The sequence below is a fragment of the Euleptes europaea genome, chromosome 3 (assembly GCF_029931775.1).
Source record: "Euleptes europaea isolate rEulEur1 chromosome 3, rEulEur1.hap1, whole genome shotgun sequence".
Classification (NCBI taxonomy): domain Eukaryota; kingdom Metazoa; phylum Chordata; class Lepidosauria; order Squamata; family Sphaerodactylidae; genus Euleptes; species Euleptes europaea.
Window position 1 is genome coordinate 5,802,574 of NC_079314.1, and position 20,913 is coordinate 5,823,486.

The 20,913-nt window shown below is 49.2% G+C and overlaps 2 protein-coding genes across 2 annotated transcripts; one reads left to right on the forward strand and one right to left on the reverse strand.

The window, feature by feature from the left end:
• Nucleotides 1-309: 309 nt before the first annotated feature.
• Nucleotides 310-11,389, forward strand: PSMD8 (proteasome 26S subunit, non-ATPase 8). Its single transcript, XM_056846074.1, has 7 exons — nt 310-510; nt 7,069-7,141; nt 8,034-8,136; nt 8,875-9,040; nt 9,855-9,955; nt 10,552-10,660; nt 11,247-11,389. The coding sequence occupies exons 1-7, from the start codon at nt 337-339 to the stop codon at nt 11,382-11,384; spliced, it is 864 nt and encodes a 287-aa protein (XP_056702052.1). The 5' UTR covers nt 310-336; the 3' UTR covers nt 11,385-11,389.
• Nucleotides 11,390-14,524: 3,135 nt separating this feature from the next.
• On the reverse strand, nt 14,525-18,374 carry GGN (gametogenetin). The gene is made up of 3 exons (XM_056846069.1): nt 16,122-18,374; nt 15,771-15,973; nt 14,525-14,657 (listed from the first exon to the last, which is right to left on the reverse strand). Exons 1-3 carry the CDS (start codon nt 18,372-18,374, stop codon nt 14,525-14,527), a joined length of 2,589 nt encoding a protein of 862 aa, XP_056702047.1.
• Between the last annotated feature and the right edge of the window lie 2,539 nt (nt 18,375-20,913).

The window sequence follows — 20,913 nt, forward strand, 5'->3', positions numbered from 1 at the left end:
CGTCACGACGCGGGCCGCCCTGCGGCCACGGGTGACGCCACGACACCACATGACGACCACTCCCCCCCCCCGGTTTCCTCACACAGCTCCTTTCTTCCCCGCCTCCTACCCCGTTCCTGATTACGTCGAACGCCCTGACACCCTCCGCGACCACCAACGGTCATCTTCCCCCCACGCATGCGCGAACGGTCGGGGCTGCTGGTGTGTCACTGAACCTCGCGCGCGTGCGCGCCTATCGGGAGGGAGGTTGCCATGGAGACCGGGGAGCGGGCGGGTAGGCGGTGCCGGCGGCCGTAAAGCGCGGCCGGTCGTGCTCCCTCGCCTGGTTGCCGATTCATGGCGGCAGCGGTCGCGACGATGGCCGGCGCCGGAGGGCCGGTGCTGAACGGGGCGAACGCGGGCGCCGCGGGGCTGAAGGAGGCAGCCGGCATGTACGAGCAGCTGCGGGCCGAGTGGAACCGCAAGAACCTCAACCTGGGCAAGTGCGGAGACCTCTTGGGGCGCCTCAAGGTAGGAAGGGGAGGCCTTGAAACAGCACACTCACCCCAAGCCCGGAGCAGGGAGAGCCTTGAAACCGGTCCTGCCGGGGCGGCCTTGAAACTGACAAGCCGGGGAGGGGGGTCTGTAAATTGCGTGAGAAGGGGGGGGGATCTACGCTTCACAACGGGGGGAGGGGGGGCTGGCAGCAGCAGCCAAAGACGAGGTTCGGGATTTCTACCACCCCTGAGGGGATTCTCGAAACCAGCATCCAAAGTGAAAGGGATGGGGGGGGGGTCTGAAAACTGACTCTCCAAGCAAGACAGGTAAAAGGGGTCTTCTGACAGTCAACGATGGAGCGGGGCGTTTGTTCCGTGGGGGGGAAGGGGGGCTCATAGGAACCGGGGAGGGGGCTGTCTCGGCTAGTGCGCCCGAGCCGGGGGCGGGGCCCTGAGAGGCGGCGGGCGAGTGGCGGGCTTGGTCCTCCTCCCAGGCTGCCGGAAGCCAGGCGGGTGGCTCAGCCCGGGTCTCCTCGCAGGCGCCGGAACCGGTTTGCGAGCCTCTCTCGGAGTCAGGCGGCTGGGGGAGAAATGGCCGCCCCGGGCACCCCCGGAGGCCCAGCTGCCTCCCTCCCTCCCACAGGGACAGCCCGGGTTGCCAAACTCCAGGCGGGGCCTGGCGCTCTCCCGGAGTGACAGCTGCGCTCCAGATGACAGAGATCAGTTCCCTTGGCTGTTTCGGAGGGCGAGGTCTATGGCATTGCACCCCACTGAGGTCCCTCCCTTCTCCAAACCCCCTCCCGGGCTTCACCCCCAAAACCTCTGGGAATTTCCCAACCCAGAGTTGGCAACCCGACTGTACACGGAGGCTGCCTGGGTTCATGGGTCTGTCTAAATTTTTACACACCCTTTGTGAGCAGCCACCGAAGATTGTGATGACGGCACATTAATTTGGGCTTTTTGAAACTAGTGTGGGGGTGTCGGGCAGGAACAGTGCCCGGAGGGTGCGGTCTGAGCTCAACATGTAACACCAGGACCCGAAACCTGCGTGGCAAAAAACAGCAGTTTCCCAGACGACATTCACTAATGAGGTCGAGGGCTTTCCATCACCCAGTCGGTCATAGCGGGCAGCGGGCTCGCTGCTCCCAGTCTTCCCCTGCTACTTGCAAGTCTTGGGGCGTGCTCGCATGGGGCCTTGCTGGTGAGCCAACTGTGCTCCTCTGAACGTGCCTCCGGATCCTTTGCTGAGGTCTTTAGACGACAAATCAATCTGGGAAAGGGTTCCCTGCCTACAGAAATTGCTGGGGGTTTTTTTGTTCTAAGCTGAAAGCCATTATATGGACGGCAAGGATGGCACATGGGTAGTGGGAGTTGCCGGTCCTCTTCCAGTGCCTGGGTGGTCCCTTGCCCTGCTTTCCTGGCAGGGCTGATATGCCAAAGTCGGCTTAGTTGGCAACCTGTCTGGTGCCAGAGCCCCACAGGCAAGTAAGCGCTAGATTCTCCTACCTCTGCAAGTTTGTGAGGCGTGAGGCCGGTTTCAGTTAAGTGGTTCTTTTTTTAGTTACTTAGAGGGATCTGGGCAAGCGATGGGCTAGTAGAAGGTGGGTCTATCTGGCCAGACTTCACTCACAGGCTGCCTGTTGTTGTTGACTGGTTCATGTAACCTGCTTGTACCGTGGGAGTCAGAGATCAGACACGGGCATCTTTTTTTTATATAATTTTTTTTATTTTTATAGCATAAAATATAAAACAAAACAAAACAAACTTATACAATAATAAAAAATACAAAAGAGTATCAATTATTTAAACTACTTAATACAATAAAAATTCAATACCCTTTCAACCCTCCACCCACCATAAAAAGTGACCCATCACCAGACTTCTGGAAAAGTGTCTGAACAGTTTAAAGATTACAATGTTAACATTAACAGAAAAATATAAACCTCGTTTCTATAACTCATTAACTAAAATAGTAAAATCCATTTTTGCCAGTTTATCCCAATATGTGATGGCCTTCGCCCATATTTTTTGAAATTCTTCCATACCTTTTCCATGTAGGAATTCTGTTAGTTTGGCCATCTTCATATACATCCATAATTTCTCTCTCCAGTCATTAATTGAAGGTTTATTTACTTGCTTCCAAACTTTTGCTATTATGATTCTTGCAGCAGCAAAACTGTATTGACATATGACCTTATCATTTGTGTCCATTTTATCTTGTGGAATCCCCAGTAAACAAAATGCGGGATTCCTTTTTACTCTAATATTAATTAAATTATTAGTTTCTCTTATTACTTTTTTCCAAAAAAATTTTTACATATCCACCATGCATGCATAAATTTCTTTCCTTACCACATTTCCAACATAAATCCGTATCTCCTTTTTTCATTTTACTTATCATCACAGGAGTTATAAAACATTTTATATAGGTTCTCTCTAATTTCATTAGTGATTGTAAATTTAAATTCTTTCTTTCATAAATTTTCCCATGTCTCCAAATCAATATTATATCCTAGCTCTTTCATCCATTTCACCATTACTGGTTTAATCCTTTCTTGCTCTAAGTTTACTTCAATTCATAATCTATATATCCTACCTATCAGTCCTTTATTTCCCCTAATTAATATATTTTCTAATTTAGATTTCTTTTTATTAAATCCAACTAACTTGTCTTTATTAAATATATCTTTTAGTTTATAATACATAAATCAGTCTTTAATTTTAAGTTCTTCTCTACTTTTTAGAACCCATTCTCCTTCCTTAAAATCCATAATTTCTCTATAAATATCCATATCTAAATTTAGTTGTGTCCCTCTTTTCGTAAATGCTTCTACTGGATTAATCCAACCCGGTGTTTTATTTTCCAAAAACCTTTTATATTTTTTCCATATTTGAAATAGACCAAATCTAATAATATGAAAATTAAAATCTTTGTTTACCTTATCCTTTTTATCCTTTTCATACCACAAATATACATGCTATCCAAAGCGTAAGTTAAAACCTTCTATTTCTAATATTTTATAATTCTCTAACAAAATCCAGGTCTTTAACCACACAAAACAGGATACTTCATAATAAATTCTCAGATCTGGTAATCCCAGACCTCCTGTTTCTTTTAGTTCAATTAAATTATTATATGCTATTCTGTGTCTTTCTTTACCCCATAAAAAATTTAAAATATCTTTTTTCCAAGTTTTAAATATCTGAACCCCCTTTATAGTTGGTAAATTTTGAAACAAGAAAAGCATCTTAGGTAATACCATCATTATAATTACCGAAATTCTACCCCATAACGTTAGGGGTATTAAGTCTATAAGAATTTGTTGCCATAGCTTAATGTAATTGTTTTTGAATAAATTAAGATTGCTTGAGGTTACCCATATACCCAAATATTTTATTTTATGTTCAATAGAAAAGCCAGTCTTTTTTGATAAGTCTTGCTGCTGCAAAGGAGTCATATTTTTAACCAATAATTTAGTTTTATTTTTATTTATCTTAAATCCTGCCAGTTTTCCATAAACCTCCACCGTTTTATTCCAGTTATAAATTTGGTTAATAGGATCAGTCAGAAAGCATACTAAATCATCTGCATAAGCTTTAACTGTAATATGATTTCTCCCAAATTGAAATCCTATTATATCTGGAGTATATCTAATCTTTTTCAATAAAACTTCTAACACTAAGAGGGCAACCTTGTCTGGTGCCCTTTTGAATTTCAAATTGTGATCTTAAAATACCATTGATCAACAACCTAGCTGATTGAAAAGTGTAAATATTTCCAATAGTTGACTTAAAGTTTTCTCCAAAACCCATATACTCTAATATTTTTTTCATAAATTTCCAATTTACATTATCAAACGCTTTTTCTGCATCTAAAAATATCATTGCTATAGGAGTAGTGACAGATTCTGCATATTCTAAAAGATCTATTACTATTCTAACATTTTGGCTAATCAATCTACCTGGGAGGAATCCAGCTTGATCCTCATGTATAATCTGGTTTAATACTATTTTTAATCTAGTTGCTAAAATGGTTACAAAAACTTTATAGTCGTTATTCAATAATGATAGGCCTGTAATTTTTGACATCCAATAAATCGAGTTTGGTTTAGGTATTAATACAATATTTGCTTGTTTCCAGGTTTGTGGTATGGATCCATTCTGTAAGCAATAATTCATCACCTTCAATAAATGTGGAGATAGTTCTGTAAAAATTTTATAATAAAATGCTATGAATCCATCCGCTCCTGGAGATTTATTTAATTTACTTTTAACTATAGCGTTTTTTAATTCCTCCATAGTAATTGTAGAATCCAGTAATTCCCTATTCTCTTGCGATATGCCCTCCCAATCAAATTGATTCAAATAAACATCCATTTCCTTCTCTGAAACAAAAATTTGACTATATAAACTTGAATAATAATCTATAAAAGTTTCCATAATTTTTTGTTTATCTGTTGTTATTTTACCCTCTTTCTTAATTTTTAATATTGGCAATTTCTTTTCTTTATTTTTAAGCTGCCAAGCTAATAGTTTACCCGGTTTATTGGCATGTTCAAAAAATCTGTCAAACAATATTTTTTCTCTATTTCTGAAGTTATTAAAAATTCATATTGATATTGTAACTTTTTAAACTTATCTATCTGTTCTTGTTTGAATGATTTATCTTGTAATTTTCTTAGCTGTCTTTCTCCCAATTTAATTTCTTCTAATATCCTCCTCTTTTGTGCCTCCCTCTCTTTATACCATCTTGTATTTTGCTGAATCAAAAGTCCTCTAAATACTGCTTTACCAGCGTCCCATACTACTTCATCTGAAATTTCCTTATCTACATTCTCTGAAAAATAGTTTTGTATATCTATTTTTAATTTATCTACTATTTTTTATTAATAAAAATTCATTTATAGACCATGGTTTATTTATCTTGTCGCCTATCTTAATTCTAATTGAAACAGCATTATGATCTGATAATACCTTGGGTAAGATCTCCGGATTTTCAGACATGTTTACAATTCCTTTAGAGAGCCATAACATATCTATTCTTGAATGAGTAAGGTGTCTGGATGAAAAATAAGTATATCCCTTTTTGTTACCATTTACCAGTCTCCGTATATCAAACATTTCCCATTGATCTGTAAGATGATTAAAAATACCAAGTAATTTACCCTCGCAATTTCCCCCTTTTTAATTTTTTTTTGCGGATCTGTCCAACTTAGGTTCCATCACTCCGTTAAAATCTCCCATCTAAATCATTTTTTCTTTAGCATATTCAGCTAATATTGATGCCAAGTTATCATAAAATATTTTTTGGTTTGTATTAGGTGCATAAATACCCACTAACAATATCTTTTGAAACCCACTTACAATTTCTATCAACAGGATCCTCCCATCATTATCTTTGTATATAATCTTAGGTTCTAATATCAAAGGAACATACATAGCAATTCCATTAATTTTTTCTTTTCATTACATGAGGTAAAAAGTTTACCCAGTTTTGATTGTTCCAGTCTTATAATGTCCTTTGGTAAAATATGAGTTTCCTGTAAACAAAAGATGTTAGCCTTAGATTTTTGTAGGTGGTAAAATATCTTCTTCCTTTTGTTGGGAGAATTCAAACCATTAACATTCCATGATAACACAGATGTCCCTGTCAGAACTGGTGAAGTGGTTGATGGAACAGTTATGTTAGATACAGATGCTTTTCTCTGGAGTGGCAAAGTTTGCTGAATCTGGAGCTGTTTAGGATCTTTAATGAGTCCTTTCGGGTGTTTTTCTGTATCCTTTTTGTCTTTGTCTCCCATTCCAAAAGCCTGTATTGGCTGAAGTTTATAATCCGTGGGGGTGGGTGGCACTTGTTGCTTAGAACATCAGTTTAATGTTTACATAAAAAACTGGAAATCAGACTTGGTTTGTAATCCAGACCTTAGAGAGCACTTTATCACAACCTCTTCTTTAAATTGCTGTCTCTTGCCAGCTATTCACTGTAAAAAACTCAGTTAAGGTGGTATGATGGTTGCTTAAGCTGGCAAGATTGAAATTCAAGGGCTCCACAGCTGGCAAAAAGCCAAGTTTCAGTTTAAAGCATGTTAGAGAGTTATAAAGTCCAGAGTACTTTTTTTTAGATCAATAGCTGTCAGACACCTCAGTCGTGATAATTATTAGGTTTCAGTAAAATGAGAAAAGACACTTGCTGTGTTTAAATCGGGGTCTCCCCGCCGCTCTTCCCGGCTGCCTGAACGAAGATGGCGCCCGTTCCTTGGCTCACCCGTCCGAGCGATCGCCGCCGCTTCTGCAGCAGCGGCCGCTCCTGGGACGGGGAGCTCACCGGCGTCCTGTTCTGCATCCCCTCTTATTCAAGGGGTGCTGCTTGCCAGGTGTTTGGGGGGCGGTTTCCCTGCCCCCGGCAGCATTCAAGCAGGCGCGCGATTGGTCGCGTGGCCGCAGCGATTCCCCCCCCAATCCGGAAGTCCTGACACGGCCATCTTGATGCAGTTCGGACTCTTGCCTTGTGACTGGGTGGGCCATAAACAGCATGGGTGCGCCTGAATCTATAGCAGCGCTGCTTGCATGTGTAACGCCTCTTCTTTTCCAGTTAGCCCTGCTGGAGCTCAACTTTCTGCCCACCTCAGGCACAAAACTGACAAAGCAGCAGCTCATCTTGGCAAGTGAGTATCATGCTGTCATGCCTGGTGCTAAATTTACTTATTAAGACTTTATATGCCACCTCTGCTCATGGTTCAAGGTAGCTTACGATCAAGATTGGTGGGAATCCTCAAACTGAAGGGGACTAATTGTCCCCCCACATGAGCACAAAGCTTTCCATGGGTCCAGGTGTAGTCTCTGGTGCTTATTCTGTACCTTATCCATCTTCTCCCAAGCTCCCTATTCTGCTTCTCGACTAGAAGCTTTGGCAGGATCTTGCTTGCTGAAAAATATCTAAAACTTAATGTGTATGTATAGCAAGCTTCAAGTGTTAACAACTTCACACAAGGATTGTCTTACTGTCATTGTACAAGAACCCCATACATCAGGACCTAGGGGATCTCCCAGAATTACAGCCCATCTCCAGACTACAGAGATCAGTTCCACTGGAGAAAAAGGATGCTTTGGAGGGTGGATATGACATTGTACCCCACTGAGGTCCCTTTCCTCCCCAGGCTTCACCCCCAAATCTCCCAAGAGTTTCCCAACCTGGATCTGGCAACCCTACCCCCCATCTCCCACCAGTGGCCGGGGGGACCTGGCAACCCTACCCGTACTTTAGGTCAGTATATTATCCCCTCTGTTGCTGAGCCTCTCGGTCTCTGCCCCTCAGCAACAGAGGGGTGGCAATACTGATAGGAGAGGTATGGTTCAAGCCAGTTTGGCAGCACACTAAATAGCCCTTTTCTCTCTCTGACATATGGCCTTGCAGACAGGCTACACACCTTGAGCTGACTGAGCCAGAAGGACGAGGCCAGGCCTTTCAGCTGGTTGGCATAATATTGCAATATTGGTCACTGTTGCTTTTAAAGCTTTGCTACTTTAAAACCCTGCCTGCCTTCTCTCTGACCGTAGGAGATATCCTAGAAATCGGAGCCCAGTGGAGCATCCTGAAGAAAGACATCCCCTCTTTTGAGAGGTACATGGCTCAGCTCAAGTGCTACTACTTCGATTACAAGTGAGTGTTCCTGCCACGTGTGGGGAGCAGATTTGTGTTTTTCATCAGGATATTACTCTCAAAAGGAGTGGGGCAATTTGCAGTGCTGAAGAGTACCATATGAACCTGCCTGTGCACTCCGGTCATCTTCGGAGGCCCTGCTTCGGTCGCCCCTGCCATCTGAGGTTGGTCAGATGCACCAGTTTCTCCTGGCTCTTGCCTTCCGTGGCTGCCTGTGGCAAAGTGATCTTACCATTTTCCCAGATCTTTGTAGTGGGAAAGGCTGTCTCCTCTCGGCACACGAGGCTATGAAGAGGCTTGTGTTATGGTGGCCTTCAAAACCTGGCACACCTTGAGCGATCTTTGAGGCATGCGGATGACAGGGCACTGTCGGGGGGGGGCGCAGGTAGTATTCAGAAATATTTCTTCTGCATGCCTGCCCCTCTCCTTCCTCTCACTGATGGGCCTTCTTGCCCAAAGATTCCCCTAATCCTGGGGTAAGGTGTGTGCATATCACTCATATGCAGTACATTTTATATCACCCTCCAGGGAGCTCAGGTGGTTTTCCCTTCCCATTTTTATTCTCACAACAACCCAGTGAGGCAGCTTAAGCTGAGGGTGATGGCCCAAGGCCATCCGGCACGCTTCAGGGGTGTGTGTGGATTTGAACCCAGATCTCCCAGAGTCTACTCTTAACCTCTGTGCTACACTAGTCCTCTGTGGCTTCAGCATCTTTCTCCTTTCCTCCCTCCCTCCCAGGGATGAGCTGCCGGAGTCAGCCTATAAGCACCAGCTGCTGGGCTTGAACCTTCTCTTCCTACTCTCCCAGAACCGGGTTGCCGAGTTCCACACGGAACTGGAAAGGCTGCCAGCAAAGGACATCCAGACCAACGTCTACATCAAGCATCCGGTTTCTCTGGAGCAGGTGACATCTTGCTGTGTTAGGATTCTCCTGCTGTAGGCTCTGCCTTAGCAAAATTAATTGGCAAAATGGGGGGAGGCTTTATTTGCCACATTTCTTGCTGCCTTATAACATCCCAGTTGTTCATATACCTCCAATGTATGAAGCGATTAAGGATCAGAAAGCCACAGTAAAAGCATACTCTCAGTTAAATCCCATGTTCCTGGGATTTATAAATAAATTTATAAATAAAAAAGTGTTAATTGGTCTCACAGGACAGAGGGAGAAGGAACCTCCTCATAGCTGTGGTGCCTTTGAAAGGTTCTTCTCCTCCTGGTGGCCGATCTCCATTCCCAAAAAGACAACCCTTGGAACCGGGCCTTGGCCACAGATCTGAACATTGGGGGAGGGGGGTAATTGAATGGGAGGAAGTGTTTCCTGAGAAGGTAGGACTCAAGCCAGGCCCTAGAGGGTGTGGGCATACACACAGGCGCCTACGCATGTCCACATGCAGTGTGTCCCTGTGCAGGCATGTCACGTCCCGGAAGAGGCACTTTTTGGTCTTGTGTTTTGGGGCTGGGTCCCACTGGAGTGAGGTGGTTGAAAGCCCAATAAAAAGGGCTCCGTTTGCTGTCCATTGATTCATAGCAGAGCCCCTGTTGACCAATCACTGGTCAGCCTGTGGACTTAAGAACCAGGAGAGCTGGTCTTGAGTAGTGTTATGTTTGCATTGCTGGGTCTTCCCTTGTATGTGGCTTTAGGCAGAGTTTCCCTAAAAAGGCGAGCCCTTTTTCACAAATCTGTGTTTTTTTTCCTCTCTCCCCACCCCCCATTCCAGTACCTAATGGAAGGCAGTTACAACAAAGTCTTCCTGGCAAAAGGCAACATCCCTGCAGAAAGCTACGCTTTCTTCATCGACATCTTATTGGATACGGTCAGGTGAGCCTTGTTAGCCTCCTCAGAATTCTTAAGCCAAGGCCCTGGATTATGTTGTGGCCACTTTAGATGTTGGTGTTTTCCTGTGTGAATGCTTGGATTTGAAGCATTTAAGCCTTGGCCTCATTGAGTTCTGTGGAATTATCTGCCCTCAGGAGATGGCCTGTCGTGTCTCTGTATGAGCGGTTGGCCCTGACCTTGCCCATCAGCCTCTGTTGCAGGTGGGGAAATTCCAGCTCGGCAGCTCTTCCCATTAAAGGGGATGGTTCATTCCTACTGGTGAGGTGCCATGGAGTGACCCAGTCTTATCATGCAACTGGATCAGATACTGAGATGTCTACAAATTTCCCTTGTTCCCTGCCCACCCCCCAGCTTCTATTGGCCCTGTAGGAAGAAAACCTATGGGTGCTGTAACGTCTATTGAGGTGTGTGGAAGAAAGTGGGGGGGGGGGAGGCCCCTAGCACAGCGACCCTAGTCTGAAGCAGGGAGGCCCCAGTGCAGCTGAGAGAATTGTGTCCTGACCCCTCAGAAGTGGGCAGCTGCCAAGCAAGTGCCTGGGTGACCCGCTTGCTTGTGCTTTTTCTCTCCTCCACCCCAGGGATGAAATAGCCAGCTGCATTGAGAAGGCCTATGAGAAGATCCTGTTCAACGAGGCCACTCGAATGCTCTTCTTCAACCCCAAGAAGATGACAGACTATGCCAAGAAGGTGAGGCTGGCAGAGGTGCAGCCTCTGCATTCCTGTCACATGCTGCATCGTTCTTTATTTAAAACATTTATATATTTTAGAATAGTTATATACCCCCTTTCCATTAAAAATATGCCCAAGGCAGCTTGCAACACACAAGAAATGCAAATATTGCGGGGCAAGGGTATCTTGATTTCCCCCCCTTCCCCCGAGATCCATCTCCTGGGGATCTCCCCACAATACCCCCTCCATGCAGATGTGACTGACCCCTACCCTAAGTGCTGCAGCCATCAGGCTGGTGGCTACATGGCTTTCTCCACGCTGCTCCCTTCCCACTTGCTCTCGCCTTTTATCCTCAAAAAGACTTCTGGCTGAGGGACAAACCTTTCCAGCGCTGGTCAGTCGAGCCAGCGTGGGTTCACGTTTGCAAAATGGTGCTGATGGGAGAAACGCAGCTGTTTGTCATTTGTTGAACATGGCGGTGGCAATTCTGCCATAGTGGAATAGTGGAACATGCCAGTAAAATGTCAGTTGTGGGGTCAATGCATCATCACAATAAGCTTTTTGTGTGTGTCCGTCCCCACCCCCCCTTCTTTTAAACTTCCAGCGCGGCTGGGTCCTGGGCTCCCACAACCACTACTGCTTCATGGGCCAACAGCAGAAACCTGAAGATGCCACCATCCCCTCAACGGAGCTCGCCAAACAAGTGATTGAATACGCTCGGCAGCTGGAGATGATTGTCTAGCACGTCACTGCCACTGCAGGGCTGAGACTGGATTATTCGCCCTGCTCCTTATTTTAGCCTCTCTTTTTTTTTTAAACTCCGGTTCCCATTTAACGGGCAGTATATGCAAAGGTTTGATTCCCTACCCCCACCTTCCCTGGGACACTGGAGTAAAAGTGGAGAGCTAGCACCCTGTTGTATTGTTTCTTCCTCCTGTGTGAGGAGAGTTCTGAATGGAGCAGGCCGGTCTTGTGCTTCTCTGACCTCTGAGGAAATTCCTTTTTTATAACTGTCACGTATCAGCCGGTTGTTTGAGATTCCCAGACGGTTCTAGTCATGCCTGGAAATGGAATTTCTCCGCTTTCTGGTCAACACAAGGTTACACTTGTCTCCCTGACTGGTAATCTCGGCCTTTTTTATTACTAATATTATTATTGTTTGGTAAGTTGCCATCCTTTGGTGTGATCCTCCATTACGGGGATAGTCGCAAGTTAAATAAACACCATTTCTTCTACAAATGTAATTTTCGGACTCTTGTAAATAAATCCCAGAGTTATTAAAAGGGGGAAGAGTTCAAGAACAAGACAGGGTTTGTACCAGGGACTGAAGATGGGGGCATAGAGAAGCCGTATCTTTGGCCTGTTCTACTTTGTATTGCCAGCCACTGTGAAGAATCTCAGTTGCCTTTTTTTCCTGGTGCCGTGGGCCATTTTTGTGTGTGTAAAAGCCCCAAATGTGCAGTGGCTGCTGGAATGTCTGGAGTGAAGTCATCAACAGCATTTCCCTGAGCATGCATGTTGAACCCCGTTGTGTGCACGTGGCCATTAAGGCTCAAGGGTGCTGACCTTGACCTTCGCTCAGCATGATGCTTTGCACTGTAGAGGTGGAGGCTGGTCTGCACATGCCCTGGTTTCAGTGGCTGCCTTTAATGCTGGGGGAGCTCAGAGGAGAGGAAAGACGAGAAGCAGGACGGCACCTGGGGCGTTCCTCTTACATTGGCTTCCCTGCCCTGGCGGCCAAGTCTAGGCCAGTGTGCCCGCCCTCGGAGGAAAATGCTTGCCATCACTAACCAGTGTTAAATAGGCCACTTTTGCTCTTGATCTGACTAGGCGCCAGAATTTTTTCTTGAATCAGAAGCTAGTAATTCTAGATCAGGGTCTCCCACCCTTTTTGAGCCTGTGGACACCTTTTGAATTCTGACACAGGATGGTAGGTGCAGCCACAAAATGGCTGCTACAGGAGGTGGAGCCAACCCCAAATTGTCAGGAAGCGAGGGGATGCATCACTTTCATAGTATCGTATATACTCGAGTATAAGCCGAGTTTTTTAGCCATGATTTTTAGCTTAAACTCACCTCGGCTTATACTCGGGTCAATACGGTAATTCTCCTGCCAGGCCCTCTCCCAGCGCGCTCCCGCCGGCCAGCTGATGGGCGGGCTGTCCTGCCTTCTCCCCCCCACCCCACCCGATTACGCCTTCTGCACGGCAGCGGCTTCTTCCCACCCCACCCGATCGTGCCTTCTGCGCTGCGACGGCGATTTCTTCCCCCACCCACCTTACCCCACCCACCCGATCGCGCCTTTTGCACGATCGTCGTGCCTTCTGCGTGGCGGCGGTGGTTTCTTCACCCCACACCTCCCCCACCCCCACACTTCACCCGGGCCGTTCCTCCCGCTTGCCAGCTGACCCTGCGGGGCCTCCTGCGCGTACAGAAGGGGGCTGCCGCCACTGCGTGCCTGGAGCCCGGTCAGGTAAGCCTGCGGGGGGGAGGGTGTGCATTTCCCCCTCGGCTTATACGTGGGTGCCTAATTTTTTCCCATTTTAAGGGTGAAATTAGGCACCTCAGCTTGTACCCGAGTATATACAGTAACCAACATTTAAGGCAGAAGCTCTGTTAAAAAGGATGCTTTTTAAATCTGTGCAGCTAATAAGAGGCCCTGCTGGGCACAAGCAATATTTGGTCCTGCCCACTTTCTAAAAACACTGGGTGGACACCAGGAAAGAGGTTGGTGGATGCCATGTTGGGGGTCACTGCTCTAGATTTTCATACCACACCCACTCCAAGCTATAGTTACTAAAATTGTGCCCTAGCTCCAGTTCCCCAAGGCTTACTGGAGCCACACAGCAAAGTTCTGCCAGTGTGTGTCTCTCTGTCTTCTGGTCCAGTGTGACTTATTGAGCAGGTGGCGTTTCATGTTCCTGGCTGCGCATATAGTAGGTGCATGCCTTCTCTGCCAAGAGGCATCTAAACTTTGCAGAGGTGAGCTACATGAAGTCCATGGCCTGGCTCAGCCTCCCCCTCCCTCGGCCGCTGCCTCTCCCTTGAAGAAAGGACAGCCTGGTCTTCTGCAGGCACTGTTTGGAGGCAAAAGGTTCACTCTGTGCTCTTAAGCACAGAAATGCCACGGAGACCTGAGAGTACTCCTATCCAGATTTCAGAAATGCTGAACAGTCACCTGGAATGAACAAACCTGGGTTGTGGCTTACAGTTTAGCGTGGGGAGCTGGACCGATCTGTGTTTGTTTTTCCCTCTCCAGAAAGAAAAAAAATCTGTTGAGCTTTTCATTCTAGGTAGAATTCAATGCCCTGACCTGGATGGCCCAGGTTAGCCTGATCTCATCAGATCTCAGAAGCTAAGCAGGGTCACCCCTGGTTAGTATTTGGATGGGAGACCACCAAGGAATACCAGGGTTGCTGTGCAGAGGAAGGCACTGGCAAACCACCTCTGTTAGTCTCTTGCCATGAAAACCCCAAAAGGGGTCGCCATAAGTCAGCTGCGACTTGAAGGCACTTTATACACACAGAGAGAGAGAGAGAATTCAATGGGCCAGGAAGAAAAGAATCATTGTGTGATGGGAAAGGCCTTTTGGGGGGGTGAAGAAGAGCTCTGCTATCAGGATTGGTCTTGTCCAAGGAGCAGGACCCAGGCCTCTTCTCCCTTTCCCATCCCCTTATGAATCTTTCCCTGTCCTGCCAGGGCTTCTTTTGCCCTCAAAGACCTTTACCTGGATCACAGCAGGCAATGTCGGGTTGCCCCCCTCAAGCAGCAAATGCTATTTATACTGCAAGACTTCAGCTTTTCCAGCAGGACCCTACAAAACGAAGCCTCAGGCAGAGCTGACAGATGAAGTTTTATTAAGGCGGCTGCCTGGGCAAAGGGGTCAGTCTTCGTGGGTGACGTGCTGCTGTTTGTAGGAATCCAGGCAAAACTTAGTCCCGGCAACCAGCGAGACGGCCAGCAGAGCAGTAGCGACCCAGGGGGGTTCGGCCAGGTGGTTGGTGGAGGGGTTGAGCCTGAACAGAGGTGCGGGGAGGGGGGGGGAGAGAAGCAAGCAGTGGAACGTCTGTGCCCAGCTAAGCCTTTGCTGGTCATTGAAATGACCCCTTCTTGGGCTGACTTGACGGAGGAGCTCCAAGTGGCCAATTATACAGGCATAAAGACTTATTAAAATTTGCCCTGCATTCCTTGAACTTGGCCACATTCTTGGTCTGGCCGCCCCACCAAGTAAAAGGCACCTGTAAATGTACCTGCTTTCTGCATCCAACACAATAGGGATGCTGGCAGGGAGGGAGATATACCCCCCCCCCCTGTAGTGTTAGAGCCCTAAGGACAGATCTACCCTTCAAACTTAAAACTAGCTTAATGTTTACTTTACCTTTCTGAGGAATCCTGGAATTTGAAAGGGGATAATGCGTTTGCATTTATTGATATCCTGCTTTTCTCCCCATTTGGGACACAAAGTGGCTTTAAAGAACATCTTTCTCCTCTCCATTTCCCCAAAACAACCCTGTGAGGTAGGCCAGGTCCAGAGTTTGTGACGGGCCCAAGATCGCCCAGTGAACTTCCAGGTTTGAATCCCTACTTCTACCATGGATCACCCAGGGTTCCAGTCTGCCACTCCATCCACTACACCACACTGGCCTTCGGAGGAATAGGGGTGCGCGAGTCTAACAGAATTCTCAGCACCCTCGCCAAACTTCAATTCCCAGCATTCTTTGGAGGCACCCATGAAGAGGTGACCCATCCACAACCACAGATGAGAAGAAGAGTTGGTTTTTATATGCCAATTTTCTCTACCTTTTTAAGAAGAATCAAACTGGCTTATAATAATATCTGAATCTGAACTGGTTTATAATCTCCTCCCCTTCCCACAACACGCCCCTTGTGAGGTAGCTGATGCTAAGAGAGCTCTAAGAGAACTGTGACTAGCCTAAAGTCACTCAGCAGGCTTCATGCGTAGGAGTGGGGAAACCAATGTGATTAGAATCTGCCATTCATGGAGGAGTGGGGAATAAACCTGGTTCTCCAGATTAGAGTCCACCGCTCTTAACCACTGCACCACACTGCCCTTTTGTATTGCAAGCAACCAACCAAACGGAATTGGCACTCGGCCACCATCCACTCACCAAGCCACAACGTTTTTGGGCAGCTTCCTCTCGTGCTGATGTTTGCAGTAGCACTTCCTGGAGCATGAGTCCACCACCTGGAAAGCTGGCCACTGACAACGCTCAGCGGGGCGGAGGACCTCTTGGCCTTGCTCAGGACCATCCTGGTTGGAGGCAAGGCCCTCTGTGGTGGCTGCTGGCTCGTCCCGAGAAAGGGCCGTCTCCTGGACAGAGATTTATTCATTTTAAAACACATCTGTTTTTTCCTATGCTTATGTATGCAGGTAAAACCATTCTTAAGCTGATGCTAAACAGCTTACAAGCAGCAAATCGACAAAGCAAGCTTTAAAAAAAAGCAAGATCAAGACTCACCAAAGGCTCTCCAAAATAAAAAGGCCTGGCAACCTTCTCGAAAGGCGTGAAGAGGGGGACCGGCTCTAGCCTCAGTGGGGAGGTCAAGCCACAACCGCGGGGCCGTTGCTTCTGCCCCTTGCCCTTGGAGCCCTTCGTCTTGGGTTGTCCTGATGATTTGAGCTTCTCTTTAGACTTTGGGGCTGGGGGACCCTGCTTCCGGACCTTGGGTCTCGCTTGCACCATGGCTGGTGCCTTCTGTTCTAGACCTAGTCCAGTGGGACCAAGTGGGGCAGAGCCGGTGGGGCTGGACGGCTCTGGTGTTTCACTGGGAGAATGTGATTTTGGGGCTGGCAGTGGCATTGCGGGTCGGTCCTCTGTTTGGGAAGACCAAACGGTGCCCAGCGGGGACAAGATACCCTGAGTCAAGTTACATGGTGATGACTTATGTGGAACGGTTTCTTTTACCCCATCTTCTGGGCCTGCCGGTCTCCGCCATGATCTCTGCCCACCCTTGTCAACATCCTCTGCTATTTCCTGTTCCAACAAGAGGGCCGTGACGGAGGGAGGGAAGCCAACCTCTTCAGCCTCTTGGTTGCCTGCACTGGACTGTTCAAAGGGGTCCCCACCCCCTTCTTCTCCAAACATGGCAGCATTGTCCAATGACATTTGGCTTTCATCGTGCACTAGCCAATCACATTTTGAGTCGCTGCCCAAGAAGGTGACTACCTGAGACATGGCTGTGTCAAACTTGGGCAACTTCCTGCTACGGCCTTTGCGGCGCTGGGGGTATGGGGTTGGTGGCCGGGGCCTTTGCCACTCTGGCTTCTTGGGGTTGGCCGTGGACAGCTCCTCTAGGAACGTGACCACTTGCTGATTGGGCACTTGGTTAGTGGGTTCTTTCGGGGTGACTTTTTTGAAGTATTCCAGAAACAGATGCTTGAGCGAGGAGAAGTCCTCGGTGTTGCTCCTTTCTAGCCCTTTGAAGGACGGCAGCTTCTTCCCTGCCGTAGTGAGGTGGTGCAGAGCCTTTGGGAGGGCTGGAGCCCCGGCAGCAGCCTTCTTCTGTGGGCACTGCTTCAGGATGTCCGCATAGGAGACGCCCGGGGGAACGAGGCCCGCTTTTTGCTTCACGGCCTTGATGCTGGGTGGCCACTGCCCGGGCTGGATGGTCACTTTGTACAGGAAGTTGAGGCCTCGCTCCAGCAGCTCTTGCATAGTCTCAGAACTGACCACTTCTGCCCCCACAGCTTCGTTCTTTGCCCCGGCCTTCGCATCACTTCCTGAGGCGGGACGCTTTTCCACGGGGCTGCTGGGAGTTGTGTGTTCAGCCAGCAGCTGGGAAGCCAGAGCAGGGCCCTTCGAGTCGCCATCGCTCCCGGGCGCGCTGTCCTGTTGACCTGCTTGCTCTTTCTCCTGATCTTTCTCTCCAGACCCCCAGGAGAGGAGGACTTTCCTCCCTCCTGGTGGAGCCACACCACAGGAAGGAGCTGGCCTGTTTATGTTCCTCTTGCTCAGAAATTTGGGGGCTCCCACAGCATCCTCGTTCATGTTCAAAGGTGCAGGGCCATGCATCGAGCTTTCCGGCTGCTTCCGGGGAGGAGGCACAGAGTCGGGCGACCGCTCCTCATGCTCTGAGTATTCCTTTGTGCTCATTTTGATGTGCTGGGCGCAACAGGCCTTGGTTTCCACTGCATCTTCCTCCGCAGCTGTCGTGGGGCCCAGTTCCACCAGCGTCTCAGGCTGTGGCGACAGACCCAGGGAAGCATTCTCCACCTTGCTTTTCCCTTTAGCCACTTCTTTTCTGGTGCCCAGGTCTCTATGGTCATGAGCCAACCCTTGGAGAGGTTTTACAGGGGCCTTCAATCCTTTTTGCTCTCCTGGAGGAATGGATCCAGTACTCGGGAGGTCAGCCCTGCCCAGACACGCCAGCCCCCGTTTCTCTGTCACTGGGGCCTTATCGCAGAGGCTAGTCTCCTTGATCCCACCGCTGGACAAGTTCTGGGTCCACATGGATGACAGCTTGAGCTTGGATTTTTTGGAATTACTCTTCCCCATCTCCGTGGCCCCCGTTTGTCTGTCCGTTCCTCCCGGTGCTTTACCCTGTGGCTGACTGGCACCTTTGGGTTCGATGGTTTGAGTGCCAGGGTTTCTTGTCTCCCGTTTCGTGCCGCTCGCCCCCCAACCGGGCTTGCTCCTGTCCAGGTTGGCTTTCTCCTCCCCATCTTTGGTCGTCTCAGACTCTTGCGTTGACTCTGATTGGACATTGCCCATTGCCCATTATATTCCGTCACCCTGGAGATAAAAAGAGGGCGAGAGCTTAGAGCGCATGGGGACTGGCCCCGGTTCACGGGGGGAGCTGTGTGCAGACTGTGATATTGCAGGAACCCAAATGCAACAGTGGGCAGATCTGAAATGGGGTGGTGGGACATGGTGCCAGCCACACTGGAGGGGAGGCAACAAGAATGGCTTCCAGGGGTGAAATGCCAGATGTTAGGGAGACGGCAGGATCTAGTTATTGGGGGTGAGATTGGGTTCAAGACTCCTGGCTTCGCTCCACAACTTCAAGGGACAGGAGCTAACAGTAACACCTCGGTGGTGAGGCAGCCAAATTACTTCTATAGTTGAACCTTTAAATGGTGGCAGACAGGCAGTGAGGTATAGCGGTTAGAGTCTTGGACTAGGGTGTTGGAAATTCAGGTTGTAATCCCTTCTCTGCCACAGAAGCTTTCTAGGTGACCTTGGCCCAGTTAGCCTAGCCCACTTCATAAGGTTGTCGCTTTGAGGATAAATCAGAAAGGGGGGGGGAGATGTTGTGAGCTTCTCTGAGCCCCCATTGGGGAGAAAAGCCCAGTATAAATAAACATGCATTTTGCATGTTGTGCTTTCTCTTGTAGCTCCATTCTAGAAAAGCTTTGCTTTCTAAACGGCTTGTGTTTCAGCCAGCTGGGGCAAATGCAGGAATGGGGGCCAGCACAAAGGAGGCCACCTTAATGCTCACAGCCACAGGCAGATAGAGGCCACATCTGCAGGGTCGTCCTCCCCTACCTACACTGTGCGGCGCAAGCTTCATGGTTACATTGAAGGGAAAGGGTGCTAGAGCAGGCGGACCAGTCAATGCGGGCCAGGACCCCTGAGGGCTCTTCTCCTGGGGTAGTTGTCCCTCTTTAATGACAATTAAAGGAACCCCTTCCCAAAAATAATAATACCCCCTCCCCAATCCTACCCACTGAGATAGCTGTGCAACTATGTACATGGACAGGTGTCGCTATCGCCTACTTTGGGGAGTGCAGGCCCCCACCCCCTCCCCGCTGAATCCCAGCACGGAGGGTGGTGGTTTCTGTAAGACTGATTTCCCCTATTATGGCTCCTTCCCACCCGCACGCCTTCTCCCCTCCGGGCCAGGCTCCACCCCTGCACCGAAGCCCCGCCCCCTCCCAAACCTCGCCCCGCCCCCGCCCCCCCACTCACCGCCCGGCTTTGTCGAGGCTCCCGGACAGAGCGGGGGCAACGGCGCGGGTGGGCGGGGCCGCAACGGCTGTAACGGCTGCGGGGCGGGGCCTGGTGGGCGTGGCTCCAGTCGGAGGGTGGGGTTTGGAGGAAAGCGGCCGCGAGCGATCCTACGCGCGTGGGCGCGAGAGTCCGTCCCTCAGGAGACGGAGCGGCCTGGTGGCTCCATTGCGCCAGTCCTGTTTGGCGAGGAGGGGGCGGCGGCCCCAGATTATCGACCTGGTTTGGGTTTTGTGGCGGCTTGGGGGTCCTGCTGCTGAACCCCTGCCGGGCCTTTTGCTCCCCAGCCCCTACAAGCCTCGGTTTGTGCACCCCGGAGCTGTGGTTAGTAGCGCAACTCCGGTGCGAGCCCACTGGTTTCGAGGGGAGTCGTTCATTCTGCATAGGGTGACGCTGGAAACCGGCGCGTTGCTGGGGGCCCCCGCCACACACACACACACACACCCCGGATTTTGTAGCCGGCGAAAGGCAGATGCTTGTGCAAGACTCCAGGCCCTCCCCCTGCCCTCCCCAGGCTCCTCCCCCCGGATTCCCAGGCCTGCCCCAACCCAGAATTGGCAACCCTTCCCAGAGGGCTTTTCTCAGACGCCAGGAGCCACACCGCCCTCCGGAGTCTAGCTGTCCCCCACCCCACCACCCCCAGCTGGGAGGCTGTGTGCTAGGCCAGCTCGTCTCGGGTGACTGCCGGCTACTGCTCTTGAGAGCAGGCTGTGATCTCCGGAGTGCAGGAATCCGGGGGGGGGGGGGAGTCCCGCCAGGAGCTGGCAACCAAAATAAAGTCGGCTGACGCGAAGTCAAAAGTCCTGTCCAAGGGGTCAGAAGTCCGTTTATCAAAGTCTAGGAGCGTCGGCAACAAAAGTCAGAGATCCTTTTGCAACGATTGCTTTCGCAACGTCTGTCTGTTCCAAGCCTGGTTTGAAGCTGTTTCCCTTTGCCTTAGTTCTCATCCTCAGACAACTCACAGTCTTGGAGCCGTCTCCTTAGTGCCTGGAGGCGCGCACTTCTCCTTTTACTTTGCAACTCCATTCTCCCTTGTGGCCTGTGCTGTTGTTGAGTGGCTTCAGGTGAGCTGGGTGGGTCCTGCTTCTGTGGAGTTACAGCTGCATCTGGTTGTGCCGAAGGAGGTGACTCTGTGTTTACTTCCAAATCCTCAGCAGGGCTGGTGTTTACTCCTACCTGTTGCCCTTCGCCCTGCCCTGCCTTCTCAGCTGCCTGAGGTGCAATGCCCATTATTTCTCCCTGCTCAGGCTTTTCCTCTGATGATGCTTCGCCTGTTGAAGCCTGGGCCATGACAGGCTGGCGC